Source organism: Osmia bicornis, chromosome 15 (assembly GCF_907164935.1).
Source record: "Osmia bicornis bicornis chromosome 15, iOsmBic2.1, whole genome shotgun sequence".
Lineage (NCBI taxonomy): Eukaryota > Metazoa > Arthropoda > Insecta > Hymenoptera > Megachilidae > Osmia > Osmia bicornis.
In genome coordinates this window covers 2,963,324-2,976,586 of record NC_060230.1, presented here as the reverse complement: position 1 = coordinate 2,976,586, position 13,263 = coordinate 2,963,324, and the positions used below count along the sequence as shown (strand labels likewise).

The window sequence follows — 13,263 nt, the reverse complement described above, 5'->3', positions numbered from 1 at the left end:
TGGGCGTATAATTATCTTATAACGTTTCCTCACATATGATACATAATAATTTGTTCGAATTCTAACTTTTATTCATTGTTTAGAATGTAACATGTAAACTGCCACTTGTATTAATGTTAATATATGGGAACTGAAAAATTTGGATCATGGTTAAATGAATTATAATTTTTATTTATTTTTATTTATTTTACACAGAGTTACACGTTACTTGCAGTGGTCTCATTTACACAAATATACAGAACATGTATACGTTAATTACCACATGGTCCCTGCTTCTGCAAGAACAAAATATTTACTATTGTACACGTATAATGAACTTGTCCATTTTTCTGGTTTACAAACATAACTTACACAGCATTAAAAAAACATTAAATAACTAAAGTAATTAAAATACATAAAACTGATCGATTGAAATTTAAACGATTATACAAAAAGATTTGTCTTCCTCCTACAATTTTTTATTGTTCTAAAAGCGAAACCTTAAAATGTTTTGGCGTAAGATTATTAACATTTTTACAACAAAGTCGATCAAATGTACATAGAATATATTATCTATTCGTATGAATTTTTTTCTTGTGGCAGTTATTAAATTCTTTGGTGGTCTTTTTATGATATAAAAAGTAACGATATTTCGTTAGGAAATCGGTGCCGAAATTCGTAGAAAAACCGATATAAAAGAATTGCAATTATGATGATGAGCTCTGAGTTTAATTATCGCGACTGTAACAAAGGATTAAAAAATTTGTGTAGAAAAGTATAGAAATACGCAGCTGATATCGTTGAAATGGGAAGTTGTAGTATGATTGAAGACAGTTTAAACACTTTTGGCATTTCTTTGGATACCATGCGACGATTTTGACTTTTCCTCAGAGGCTTCTCCTCTGACAGTGAATGTTACGTAGTATTTTTTCGTACGATCTAGTTTCTCAGTTGGAAGAGCTATTATTTGCTTTTCTTCCCCGTGCGTTACTTCCACCTGTAATGAAAATAGCATAATTAGAAATTTTTCACGTATATTTATTTTATATTTGCCCATTATCAATAAAAACGATTATTTCTTACCGTCATTTGTCCCTTTCCACGGCTCTCTATCTTCGGAAGAAGATCCGCTTGTTCTTGGCCTCCTCCACCTACTGCAATTATAATCTACAATCACAATAGGGAAACTGACTCTTTTTGAAAATCTTTTGAATTGAATTCTCGCGATCAGTATTCCATTTCAGAGTTGTTCAATATAAAAATGATAGCAATAATTTAAACAATTTAGAAATTAAAAGAGAAACGATTATGAAATGGAATTCTGAAATTCATTTTTCTTAACAAGCCACTAAAACGTACGATATGTATACGCAGGGAAAGAGGTGTAAGCACTTGTAGCGTGATGACAACGGTGAGTTTTTTGAGTACATTGCTTCGCTTCCGTGCAAAAGTCTGGGGTAGCTGGTCTTCTTTGAAGCTTCCTTAATTGATCATAAAGAAAGGCTTCAAAGTGTCTGATAAAAAGAAAATATTAAACATCGTTAGGTCATTAATATTTTATCAATTGCCTTTGTATTACTTTGTAGCCCAGTAATTAATTACTGTCTTCTGCTTACAAGACTTCTTGTAAGTCCTTTTATTACAAATTATAATTGTTATTACTATTTTCCAATTTTCTCTTTTATATTTGATAAATAATAACCTGAATGTTAGGGGTTGGTCGTATTTCGCTACTCCGAGGGTGGGTCCAGACATACCCGCCTTATGGAATGCATCCACCTATAAAAAATACATAACAATAATTAGCTAACATGAATATAATGTACTTAACTTTTAATTATTAGGTGTACAAATTAATACCTGTCTTTTAACCAAAACTTGTTCGTTCGCTCTTCCATGACGTATCTGTAGCCTCTTCAGTTCCATTAATTGAAAGAAAATCTTCCTCTCGAGATGATAACGGCGCAAGCTAATCTGTACATCTCTGGTTATAGTGTCCATATTAAGAGTCTGCTGTCTAGCACTGTTCGGGCAACACTTCATGATTCGTCTTCTTGGTATTCTTGATACTCTTGGACTGGGTTCTATTCCACTGTCCCTGCCACCGCTGTCACGACGTTGTCTTCCTTGTAGTCGGTTACTTCCACTTTCTTGGGGGCTTTGAACACGGATCATCCGAGTACGGGTACCAGATTGCACCTATGTGAAATAATTAAGAAAATAAATTAACCCTTTGAAAATTTTATAAATGAATATTTATTTCTTTGAATTTAAAAAGATTTATTTACTTGAGGTAACGAGTCGCCTGCTATAGTTCTACAGGTATCAGGACCTCGAGAGGTCTCCTCTTCGCTGGTACTCGGTAAAACTCTTACAACCCCGATTTCATTGTCCTCTTCCGGTTCCGTTTCGTGTTCAGCGTCCTCTCCAATGGCGTCTCTGATCTCCTTTTCAATCTGCTCATCCTCTTCGTCCCATTCTGGACTCTCAATTACTGCCACTATCGCGCTTCTATCCGGAGAACGTTCCTCTGAACTTTCGAACAAGCATTTCTTCGACGACGATTTAGATCGTCCGGTTTTCCTAATTTTCCCTGTGGAAGGTCTCGATCGTCTGGCCTGCGCCGATTTCGGGGAACTCGACGAACTTTCGTCGATGTACCGAAAATTTCCTGCTTCTAAAAATATGCAACATGATATGAATATTATAAACCCAAGAAAAAAAGTATAAAATTATTAATTTGTGCTTTTATACAAATTAAACTTCTTTTGAAAGTTTATTGATCACCTGTCGACAGTGCATCTTCTACAGGATGTTTCTTAGTCTTTTTAATCTCCTCTTCCTCCTCCTGATTTGTTTGCACCTGTGACGATCCTTGAACAGCTTCCTGCTCAGTAGACATCCTTCTCTTTGAGGCAGTCGGTGTATCAATACCCAATGACCCATCTTCTGCTTCTTCTTTCGATACTGATGAAAACTCAACCGATTTTCTACGAGCTGAACGAACCTGTTCCTTTTCATCTGAATCTTTGCCTGGTGTTTCTTTTGTAACGTTCTCGGTAACATCCTCTTCAACTTGTCGAGTTTCCGACGTTTCCTCTATGGACGATTTGCTCGTTTTATCCGTCGAAACTTTTATTGAGACATTCTTTGTACAAGATTCACGTCGTTTACCGTGTTCTCTTCGTTTACGACTGCTGTCACTCTTTTTAGGACTTTCATCCGATTGCCTCGAAGACGAGGATTTCGACTTTGTTTCATCGATCGATGGTTTCCTTCTAACTGTGCCTGATTTGTGCTTCGATTTACCTTTAGATTCTTCTGATGTAGATTTTCTATCTTCGTCTTCCGATGGCGGAACATCCTCCACAACTGTTCTTGGCGTAGTAGCTCCACTTTGGACATCCCTCTGACTCGATTTACTTGTTTCTTCTGATTCATCGTGATCTTCTCTGGAGGTACGTTCAGATAAGTCGGTTTTTTCACTGTGAGAATCTTGGTCGAGATTTTCGTCAGGTTTTGTTGATTTAGAAGAAGCTTCGTCTTGCTGACTCGGTTGTTGCTGAGAATCCGAGGGACTTTCTGATTCGGTTGTTCCGCGTGCGTCTAACCTGCCTGGAAAGAGGACTCTACAGAAAATTGACAGCATTTAAATGCTAGAATTTTATTATTTCGTTAGTCCACAGAGTGGACTACTTAAATACCTTCCTCACTATTCGAAGATTCTAAGGTTCTATGGTTTTAAAATGAAAGAACATCCAGGATTTTTTAATTCTAATAGTCTAAAGTTTTGAGATTTTAAAATTTTGAAATTTTGATGGAACCATAAATAATGAAGATATTTAAGTGTTCCTATTTAAATGTTCCTCTCTGTATAAAAATCTTGTATTTAGACTACTATAGTAGCTGACTATTGCCCGAAATGAAGTTTTACCCTTTTCTTTCTTATCTTCTTGCACCTCCTTTTCCTGCACCGAAGGCACATCTTTTTCACCCCTTTTACCATCATCATCCCCACCTCCTCTTACATCCCCCTTTTGGTCCCGTTTCGTATCTTCTCTCTGGGTCTTCTCCAATATAGCTTGCTGCCTCATTTCTTCCACGTCCTTCTTCAAGGTAGCAGCTTTCGTCACAAGATTGCTACGCGATTCATCGCTCTGCTCAACAATGTCATCCATTTTGCTGACACCTGCGTCTCTGGTCACTTGTTCCGTCTCAATTACTTCCGTTCTTAGTCTATCATCAAAAGTGACTTCCTTCGAGGTCTCTGTTATAGATTTCGGTGTATCTGGACCTTGATCCTTGTGCACCATGGCGGTTACCACAACGCGTTCAACAGTTTCTTGACTAGTGCTATCAGTCACATCCCTACGATACCGATTTTCAATTATTTTCCCTCCATTTGTTTTATCCTCCTCCATCGAGGTTCTTGGAGTATCTTGTGGCTGAGATTCGGACTCTTTTAACCCATGTTCTTTATCGAAAGATTGCATTCGATCGGTGGTGCTATCGCCATTGTCGGAGGTCTTCGATCTGCTCGATTTTAATTTTCTTCTGGTACTACGATGAGTTTTCGTCAATTTTATCTCTTTCGAACTTTCCCTCGGAGTTTTTGATCTTCTTCCAGACACCATTTTCTCGCACTTCTTTTCTAAGGATTTTCTTACTACCACTACTTCTAGGCTATCGTCGCTCACGCTTTCGTCATCTTCTTCGTCTCTTCTTAATTCTTCCCTCTCTTCTGTACCATTGCTTTTGCTCGATTTACTTTCGAATCTTTGCCTCGTGTCCTCCAAGTGGTCGTAGCTGTCTGATTCTATGGATGACTCGCTGGAATCGTGTCTGCTCTTTGTTGATCGTTTTCTACTTCTTTTTCTTCTTAACTTGTGGTCTTCATCGTATCTGGAATATTTAGTTCCTTATTTCACTTTAACTGTTAAAATTTCAGTTCAATTAATTTAAATAATTTTTACCTTGCCGATTCACTGCGAGCTCTTCTCTGATGATCTTTCTTCGAAGACGTTTTTGATAATCTAACTTCCTCCTCGCTGAAACTTCGACTATCCTGACGAGCTAATTTCCTACGATTTCCTCTTCGTCGTGTTCTCTTTTCTATCCATTGTTCCTCGTAATACAGTCCTGGCAGTTTGTGACTACAGCTTCGTCTACGAGGGCTGCTTTCGGTATCGCTACTACTGTCCATGTGTTTCATTCGCAGTTTCGCTGCAAATACTGAAATCAATAGAAGGAAAAAGAACATTAAAAAGATAATGTATTAAAATGGCTGTAAAATAAAAATTCAGTAGAGACATCTAATGTTTTCATTTTTTGTTAAATTCATAAAGATTTTTGTAATCACTGTATCGGACACCCGCCCGAGTCCACTCGATGTTTTCCGAACCGACCCGAATAGTCAGGACATAGTATGTACCTAACCTGACCTTTGTTCGGCACAGTCTTCTGCATCCTCAGCTGTTGCGCCGTGGTACCTCCGTGCATTTGAATTAATTTCGCACAGTCCCTGTGTCCCCTATAAAGTGCGGCATCCAAGGCAGTCATCAGATTGCCTTTGTTGGTTCGAAGAACCGCATTGATCCTCGCACCATTATCCAAGAGAACTTTGCACGCGTCTAAATGTCCATGAAGAGCCGCCACGTGTAAGGGTGTCTTCCCATCGTGTGTAGCGACGTCTAAGGTGCTTGGACGTTTTTTCGCCAGCCATTTTATTAATTCGATTCGACCCGATGCCACGGCTTCGTGGGCGACGCCGGTTCCTCGTACTGTCCTTGCATAAAGTGATCCACCGTGTTGCGCCAAGATCTTCAGGGTCTCTAGTTGACCTTTGGCTGCTGCGCAAAGTGCTGGTCTGGAATGTGTTCAATTTTCATCTTTAATTGAAATATTTTTCCATTTCGAATATAAGTTTAGAAATCCGATGCATTTGGATCTCAGTGTATCTTATTTGAAAATTCATGATTTTTCAACTGCTTCTAAATTTTGCTGACACTTACGTTCTACCCTTTCGATCCTGACGATTCGGATCGGCTCCTAATTTGAGAATCAAAGCCGTGGCATCGGCGTGACCAAGAGTGGCGGCGTAATGCAGAGCCGAGCACCCATTATCGTCTACATGATCGGGATGAGCACCGCAGAGGTTCACCAAAGCCTCGACGCATCTCGCGTGTCCTCTAGATGCGGCGCAGTGAAGAGCCGTCAGGCCATCCTTGTCTGCAGCTCCTGCGGCAGCTGAACCACCGGCTCTGTATTTCAATTATTGTTGAAATTAATTTTGTTTAACAATTCAGAGAAAGAAGAATTGTTGAAAATGTCGGAAACAAGATTAAAACTGTACAGCCTTCGACATAAGTACCTACTTTTCAACATCTGTTATTTTCACAGTCCACGTATATCCAAAGACTATAAATGATAAAGAAAAAGAAAAATTATTTATTTTCATCGAGGAAATGAAATTCTACCTCGCAAGAGCTAACACGGCTTCAACGCTGCCAGCACTTGCCGCCCATAGAATCGGCTGCCTTCCGTCTTCATCTTTCGCGTTCACATCGGCACCAAATTCTAAAAGGGTTTGAAGAACCTTCAAGCCGACCTTTTTGGGTACAGCAAGTTCGGCAGTAGCGGCTGCACCGCAACATTGGGCAGCGTAATGAAGAGGAGATCCACCGCGAAGATCAGGTGTTGATGGTCGAGCACCCGCTGCTAGTACCAATCGAACACACTCTGTTTCTCCACACACTAGACAAAAATTACAAAATTCACGTTTTTGTAAGTGTTAGAAATACATTATTCAATACTTTGTATCGATAAGAAAAATTAATTAACTAAGGGGACGATGTAGTTTCAAACTCAACGCTGTACATAGCAAATCTGATTGAGAATCTTTTAAATTAAATGTCGAGCATCTGCAATAATGAAGGATATGTTATCAGTTTGAATTTAGAACACGTTGAAGACACGCTGATATTAAGCAGTAAACCAGTGACCAAGTAGGTCGGAAATGTTATCTGACAAGAAGTTCCTTGCTTTCATCGCTCAAATTGCTTTCGCTCTCATAATTAAGACAATCGTGAGTTACACAGATGAAATCACTGATAAAAACTTTCTTTTCTATCAGTCGAGCGAACGCAAGAGCGAGGCGATTCCGGCGTGCAGTAATAAATCTTTGGTCATTTGTATACACCAAGGACGACTATGGTCAATCTCGTGGATTATCTCGGTAGGAGTGTTGCGTGTTCTTTGGCGAACCGGAATTACGTCACCTCCACTGACCCACTAACTTTAACTGACCAATACACCCCTTATTTTATCGGAGATTTATGGAAAAGATATGCACGATGGTTAATTCAGAGTTTCGGAAGAAATCGTGAGCTCAGCAGTTTATCAATTGACCTTTCATCGAATCTAATTCACGAATATTTTTTTCCATCAACTTGAATAATAATCTCAACCTACGACCGTAAAATAAGGAACTATAATAAAAGGCAGGCATGTAAAAAGAAAAATGAATTCTTAGAATTACTTAACACAAATGACCATAAATTCTAATGGTATGCCGACCTTGACACAGAACCAGCAAAATCAAATTGGCGTAATAACGCGAGGGATTAATTTACATTTAATTTCGAAACGCATATTTGCGTGACCTAGTAAGAATAATGGAAAATTAAGTACCGGTGGCCCAATGAAGGACACTGTGACCCTCCAAGTCCTTGGCGTTCACATCGGCACCGTTTGCTAATAAAACAGCTACCAGTTGGGTATCGCCTGCGATTACTGCTAGATGAAGCGGAGTGTGCCCCTCGGCGTCCGGCGCGTTCACCAGTTCCGGCGCCGCCGAGGCGACGGCACCTCCGGTTCCAGCATCCATGCAATAATGCAATGCGCTCCTCAGAGTGCGATCTCTGTAACCGATCGTTTCCTCTTGTTCCTTTAACAGTCTCAGCACTCTTGCCCTGTCGCCCTGTTGGCAAGCATGCATCAAGGGTGTCGCGCCGATTTGCAGAACTCTGGAAAAATGTTTCACCTTTTCATGGTTTTTAGCACGATCATGTATCAAAATTAGGGATAATTGTGATCAAATGAAACTCAGGTTTTCTTTAGGAAAATTTTAACCATTTTCTTTAAAAATAAGCAAAATTACAAAAAATGTACAGTTAGTTAAAGAAAAGCATGCACTTTAATGGTTCAACATCTTTCGACTTGATTTTTCCTTCGACTCGCGAAGGAAAATAAGAAAAGCTGTTCTAAACTAGCTACGAAGAAATGCATATCGATCGAGGGGGAAAGTGTACCTGTAAGGCCTTTTTCTCTGATGATCCTGATAACGTATAGCGCTGGGTATATCACGCGACCACTGAGTACCAGGAGTTTTCTGTTTCTGACGATGATTCCTGTATGGTGTCAGCGGGGGCAAGGACACGTCGGCCACACTTTCCTGGTGTCTCGGTTTTGTCTTCTCCTGGACCTTCAACGGGATCGGTGGAGTCTTAGTGTCCATGCCCGTCTCTGGCACCGGTTCACAACTGGTCTGACCTCGCGTGAAAGCATCTTTCGCCCTCTCGGCCGATCGAATTCATCGCGCCAAAGAGAATAATGTCCGGTTCCTTTACCCGTGAACTGGGTCAGTGCTTAGAAAAAGATTGAACAATGTAAACCTTCTTCGTTGACCTAATCATGTATGTGTATTTTTTACATTAACCTTTGAAAGGTTGAAGGATGGAGGGCTCGTTAAGTCAATCGGTTAAAAAAGTATTGAAATTATGTGATTTTTCTTAATTTCGGTATTTTCAAAAATTTATTTCTTTTCATTTATATCTTCAGGATAAAATCAGATCAGAATTCAAATCTCCGGTGAATGAAAATAAAAGCTTTCTGATTCCACATCAGTTTTACTATTCTACTACTGTCCATTACTACCGTCTGACTGAAAGCGCTTAATCTACTGGCGCGTCAGTAGTAAACACAGTCACTGCGTGACTGACAATGAACGCCTTGTAAACCGTCCCAATAATAATCCCTGCATACGGTTAGACACATCCGCAGTGATACAGCAATGCGATTCACCGGATATCTCTTGAATGACAAAGAAATGAACGCATACAAGTTTTTCAGTATTTCAGTAGTTGTGGGGGGTAGGTATCGATCGGCATGCCAGTTTTCCAAGGGATTTCATTCAGCAAGTAAAAATAGAGGATTGTGTAGTTAATGATGAGTTGATTGACGGCGAGGCCTCGTTCTTGCAAGAACCGCTGACACAATTGCAGATACCATCAGGGGTTTATCACTAAACTCGACCCGAATTTAAAGGCTCGGTTACTGACCACGTGGTGGACTGACCAGGTCACTCGCTACCATAGAAACCCAACGCCACAACACTTATCACTGCTAGAGAACTATTATTGCTAGATTTCGTGGCAAGGTCGACCGTGAGACCAATTTTCATTATTTCTCTTTCTCTCCCGTTTAAAATGATTGACGTTGAGTGATATTGGTTAGCTATATTTCGTAACCAAAGGATATCTATCTAAAATTTGACGAACATCCACGTGTATGTACATATGTACCTACGGAAAATAGGATGATACGAATCGATTGATTTTCAAGGAAAAAGAAGTTTGATAAGAAATTAAGCGGCAGACAAGTGTGCACGCTACTGGCACAGCAACACTAAACGAAATTACTTCCATCAGCTGTCGACGTATGCCCTTGGAAATCATAGTTAAATGGAATTGTTAGGACGGGTGACCTGTCGAGAGTGAGAATTCAGAAGACAGATAGAAGAAAATCCTAATCATTTCTTGTTTAAGATAAGAAAGATGAAGAATATTAAGATTTTTATTAGGGAGAGTAGGATTAAGATTTATTGAAATCTTAATTTTGGTATTAATATTAAAAATAATTTAGAAAAAATAACATGAATGTTTATACGCAAGTGGTGGGGAGCCACAGACCTATATACAGGGGGGCCTCCTCCCATACGTCGTCAGTCATCTCGGGACCGCTTTTGGGGACATACGGGAGTCCGGAGAAGGGAAAACCTCCGAGGACCGGAAGCCCTGGAAAGTGGGGTCTACGGCGAGATCCAGGGAAACCTATCACAGAGGGACGTCCGGAACATTGCCATTTTTTCTAGGGAAGGCTAACTGAGTTATACCAATACTTATTTAATTCATGGTATAAAGCAAACAGTTTCCTAATTTTTGGAAGAAAGCAGATATTATCGCAGCAATTTTCTCTGCACTTTGAACGATATTAGCATCGTTCTTAAACAGCAGTGTCTACGTTCTTAGGCTGTTTCCCGTCACGTGTCACGCTATCGCGGAACCAGACTTCTAGCCAACTCATAATGTGCGGAACGGTAGCAGGTGAGAATCGATAGTAGTTTCGGAGCTGTGATCTATCCTTTCAGAAGAATTCACCTTGATAAACGACGATAAATTGATCCAATAAATTTGCGGGAAATGCGTGCTTCAGAAAACGGAAAGCCACTAGGAATTTGTGATACGCGTGTTATAATATGTTCTTAACGGCGTGTTGAGCGTAAGAACCTGTGACGGAATAGTTACCGTCACGAATGTACTTCTTTGTCCGTCTGAATTGCAACATATCGATCTCGGAATAACTAAGAAAGTGCAAAGCGCAGAGACTAGAAAATTGAAGAGAAAAAAGTTGAATCGAATAAGAGTAATAGTACAAGTCGATTTCTATTGGAACCTGAATTTTCCATTAAAAAAGATTTTTTTTAAAATAAATTTTTCAATTTATGACAAATGTTATTTATCGTCTCATATTTCAAGTATGAATGCAATGGTTTATGTGAAACGACATTTACGAATTTTGGAAAAATATGATTCATAAGATTTTCAAGGGTAATAAAAGTTTCGATGAACTTGCAGGATCGAGAAGTCTTTGAATCGTTATAAAAGCAGCGTGACTTGAAGGAAAGTGCATCCTAAATTCCAGGAATGTTTCACCTGAAAGAGTGAATCGACTAACAAAGTGACGGGTGTTTAATGATAATGTACAGTATCGAGCATGGTAGTCATTCTTGTGAAAAATTATAATTAATATTAATAATATTATTCTAATAACAAAATAAATTTCTCTACATATGAAGATATTTCTAAAAACTTTCTTTAGAGACAATTACTACACTTGATGCTGTACATATGGTCGCGTTAGACTTTTCTTAGGATTTCCTAAGGTTTCTTCTAGGTTTTCTTTAGGTTTCTTTAGGATATCTCTAGGATCTCCTTAGGATCTTTCTAAGACCTCTAAGGTCTTAAGTCTTCTTAGCCTCTTTCTAGAGTCCCCTAGGATTTCTTTAAAATCTCTATAAGATCTCCTTAAGTTTTCCTTGTAATTTTTCTAACTCCTCTCAAAATCGAAGGCAAGTGGTACTAGGCTCTTTTATATTTACTCTTAACCAAAAGAAATCTACGTTGCACCTAAGTGTACGTACGACGAACCCACGTGTGCACGTGTTGCCGTAACACGGCGATGACTGAAAATCGTTATATCGTTGATTCACTGTGCTGCACGTCGATCGTTATTGCTCCGTTAATAATTCTCGGAGGCCTTCGGTCTTCGTGATGGCGCGTCGTTAATATTTAATGATAACATCTCCAGTTTCACGTGAGATTACGTGCGCCGTGCAGTAACAATGCTTGATTCGTCACGTTTATTGGTGACCGATCGATGATCCTCGATCGAAGTCGATCGGAAGCAAAACATGAATACAATTGTACTACTAGCCCCAAAGTATACGTATCGATTTTTTTCTACGTGCACCCTGTAAATTGATAATGTTATGGCAAATTTTGGAAATCAATGTTGACCAACTGACCCCAACTTGCACCTAAGCCATACATTGATAGTGGAAACAGACAGTATTTTTTTTTATGCGATTGTTTCTTTAATTGATTAAAGCATCGACGCAGAATTGAGCGCTTCATTTAAATATTGTGGCTATACGTTAGGTTTTATAACACGTGGAATTTCTACTCACGCTGAATTAAGGTCACAAAGGGAATTAAAAGATCGTATAAACGTGTATCTTATTTGATCTTACATCCGACTTATGATTGTTCCTTTATTAGGGGCACAAAAAGTCTTTATCGTTTTTAAAGCAATTTTCTTCATTAATTTTTCTTTTAAATCAAGATACTTTTCGTGCACATTATTCTTCAACTAGTATGAAAACTTGAAGCGATTTTTATCTTTTCTGATACATGTAAAATGAAAAACTATAGTAACGAGGTAAACAATGAACTATTGAGAAGAATAGAATGTTTTATGAAATTAGTGGAAATAAAAAATTAATTGTGCTAAATCGATTTTTTAACATACATATATGAAGATTTATATTTTACAGTAATCTTATAGTGCCCCAAAATTTATCAACTATATTTTATGTCATTGAAAACTTTAAAGTTATAAATATTTTCTATATCATTTGTTATAATAGCATAATAATTTACTTCATGTTCTTCTTTTCTCAATTGACAATTTTAAGCTGCAAGTGCATAAAGCAGTAAAATAAAAATCTTCAAAATGTGCTTTAAGATGCATTTATTTATTATATTATTACAATGATGTGTTTACTTAAAGGTAAAAAGGATCATTATTTACAAGCATTTACACGTGCGTTTATAGTTACAAATATAAATTGTTTGTATTAAATATTACATGGAAAAGCTATGTTAGGTTTAAATCTTACTTTGTGGAAAATTGCACTGCTATTTTTTGACCATTTTCCATCGCGTTGGACAATCTTGAAACACGTATAGGACACTGGTTAATGTTTCGTCCATGAGGTTCGTACGTTTCGAAAATTGTGTAGCGCACCACGCGAGGGTGGGACGCGCACTGACATCCCTTTGCTGCCGCGACCAGTTAATGTAAGGGTTGCTTAGCTACCACCGCTTCAGTAACGTATCAACAGAGACAGAAACATTTATTTTGTCATTCTTGGAAAATCTTATTCTTTATTGCCAGCTACTTATCTTTAATTAAAGTAATCTACACTTTTGGTTTATGGTTTATATTTGATGTATACTAGATAGTATAATAGCAATGGAAAAGAGACATTCATTTATTCAAGATTTTAAATAATTAATAATTATACATTGATGAACATAAATAATTTTATATTACTGTTTGATACTGGTTATAATGTACTCATTTCTGAGAATTTCTGATTTTGTTTATAAAGAAGTATAGTATATATTGTAATTTCTGTTTGTAATCAAAGTAACAGAACTTATA

The 13,263-nt window shown here is 38.2% G+C and overlaps 1 protein-coding gene across 3 annotated transcripts; it reads right to left on the bottom strand.

The window, feature by feature from the left end:
• Nucleotides 1-196: 196 nt before the first annotated feature.
• On the bottom strand, nucleotides 197-12,851 carry LOC114882864 (ankycorbin). 3 transcript variants are annotated; one of them, XM_029199987.2, is made up of 15 exons: nucleotides 12,716-12,851; nucleotides 8,289-8,624; nucleotides 7,669-8,003; nucleotides 6,456-6,732; nucleotides 5,991-6,239; nucleotides 5,421-5,845; nucleotides 4,953-5,211; nucleotides 3,914-4,881; nucleotides 2,767-3,594; nucleotides 2,268-2,656; nucleotides 1,840-2,178; nucleotides 1,682-1,758; nucleotides 1,339-1,493; nucleotides 1,063-1,133; nucleotides 197-976 (listed from the first exon to the last, which is right to left on the bottom strand). In XM_029199987.2, exons 2-15 carry the CDS (start codon nucleotides 8,492-8,494, stop codon nucleotides 815-817), a joined length of 4,740 nt encoding a protein of 1,579 aa, XP_029055820.2. In that variant the 5' UTR covers nucleotides 8,495-8,624; nucleotides 12,716-12,851; the 3' UTR covers nucleotides 197-814. The 3 variants fall into 3 exon arrangements, with proteins under 3 accessions (XP_029055820.2, XP_029055823.2, XP_029055822.2); XM_029199989.2 differs by having other exon boundaries at nucleotides 848-976; nucleotides 1,063-1,146; XM_029199990.2 differs by lacking the exon at nucleotides 12,716-12,851 and having other exon boundaries at nucleotides 7,669-8,020; nucleotides 8,289-8,377.
• Between the last annotated feature and the right edge of the window lie 412 nt (nucleotides 12,852-13,263).

What these genes read in the sequence shown, in the direction of transcription:
- LOC114882864 (XM_029199987.2), bottom strand. Translation starts at nt 8,494, where the DNA reads ATGGACACTAAGACTCCACCGATCCCGTTGAAGGTCCAGGAGAAGACA. An exon ending in CAGAGAAAAAGGCCTTACAG is followed by an intron (nt 8,004 to 8,288) that starts GTACACTTTCCC and finishes ACATTTTTCCAG; the next exon opens with AGTTCTGCAAATCGGCGCGA. An exon ending in CAGGCGACTCGTTACCTCAA is followed by an intron (nt 2,179 to 2,267) that starts GTAAATAAATCT and finishes TATTTCACATAG; the next exon opens with GTGCAATCTGGTACCCGTAC.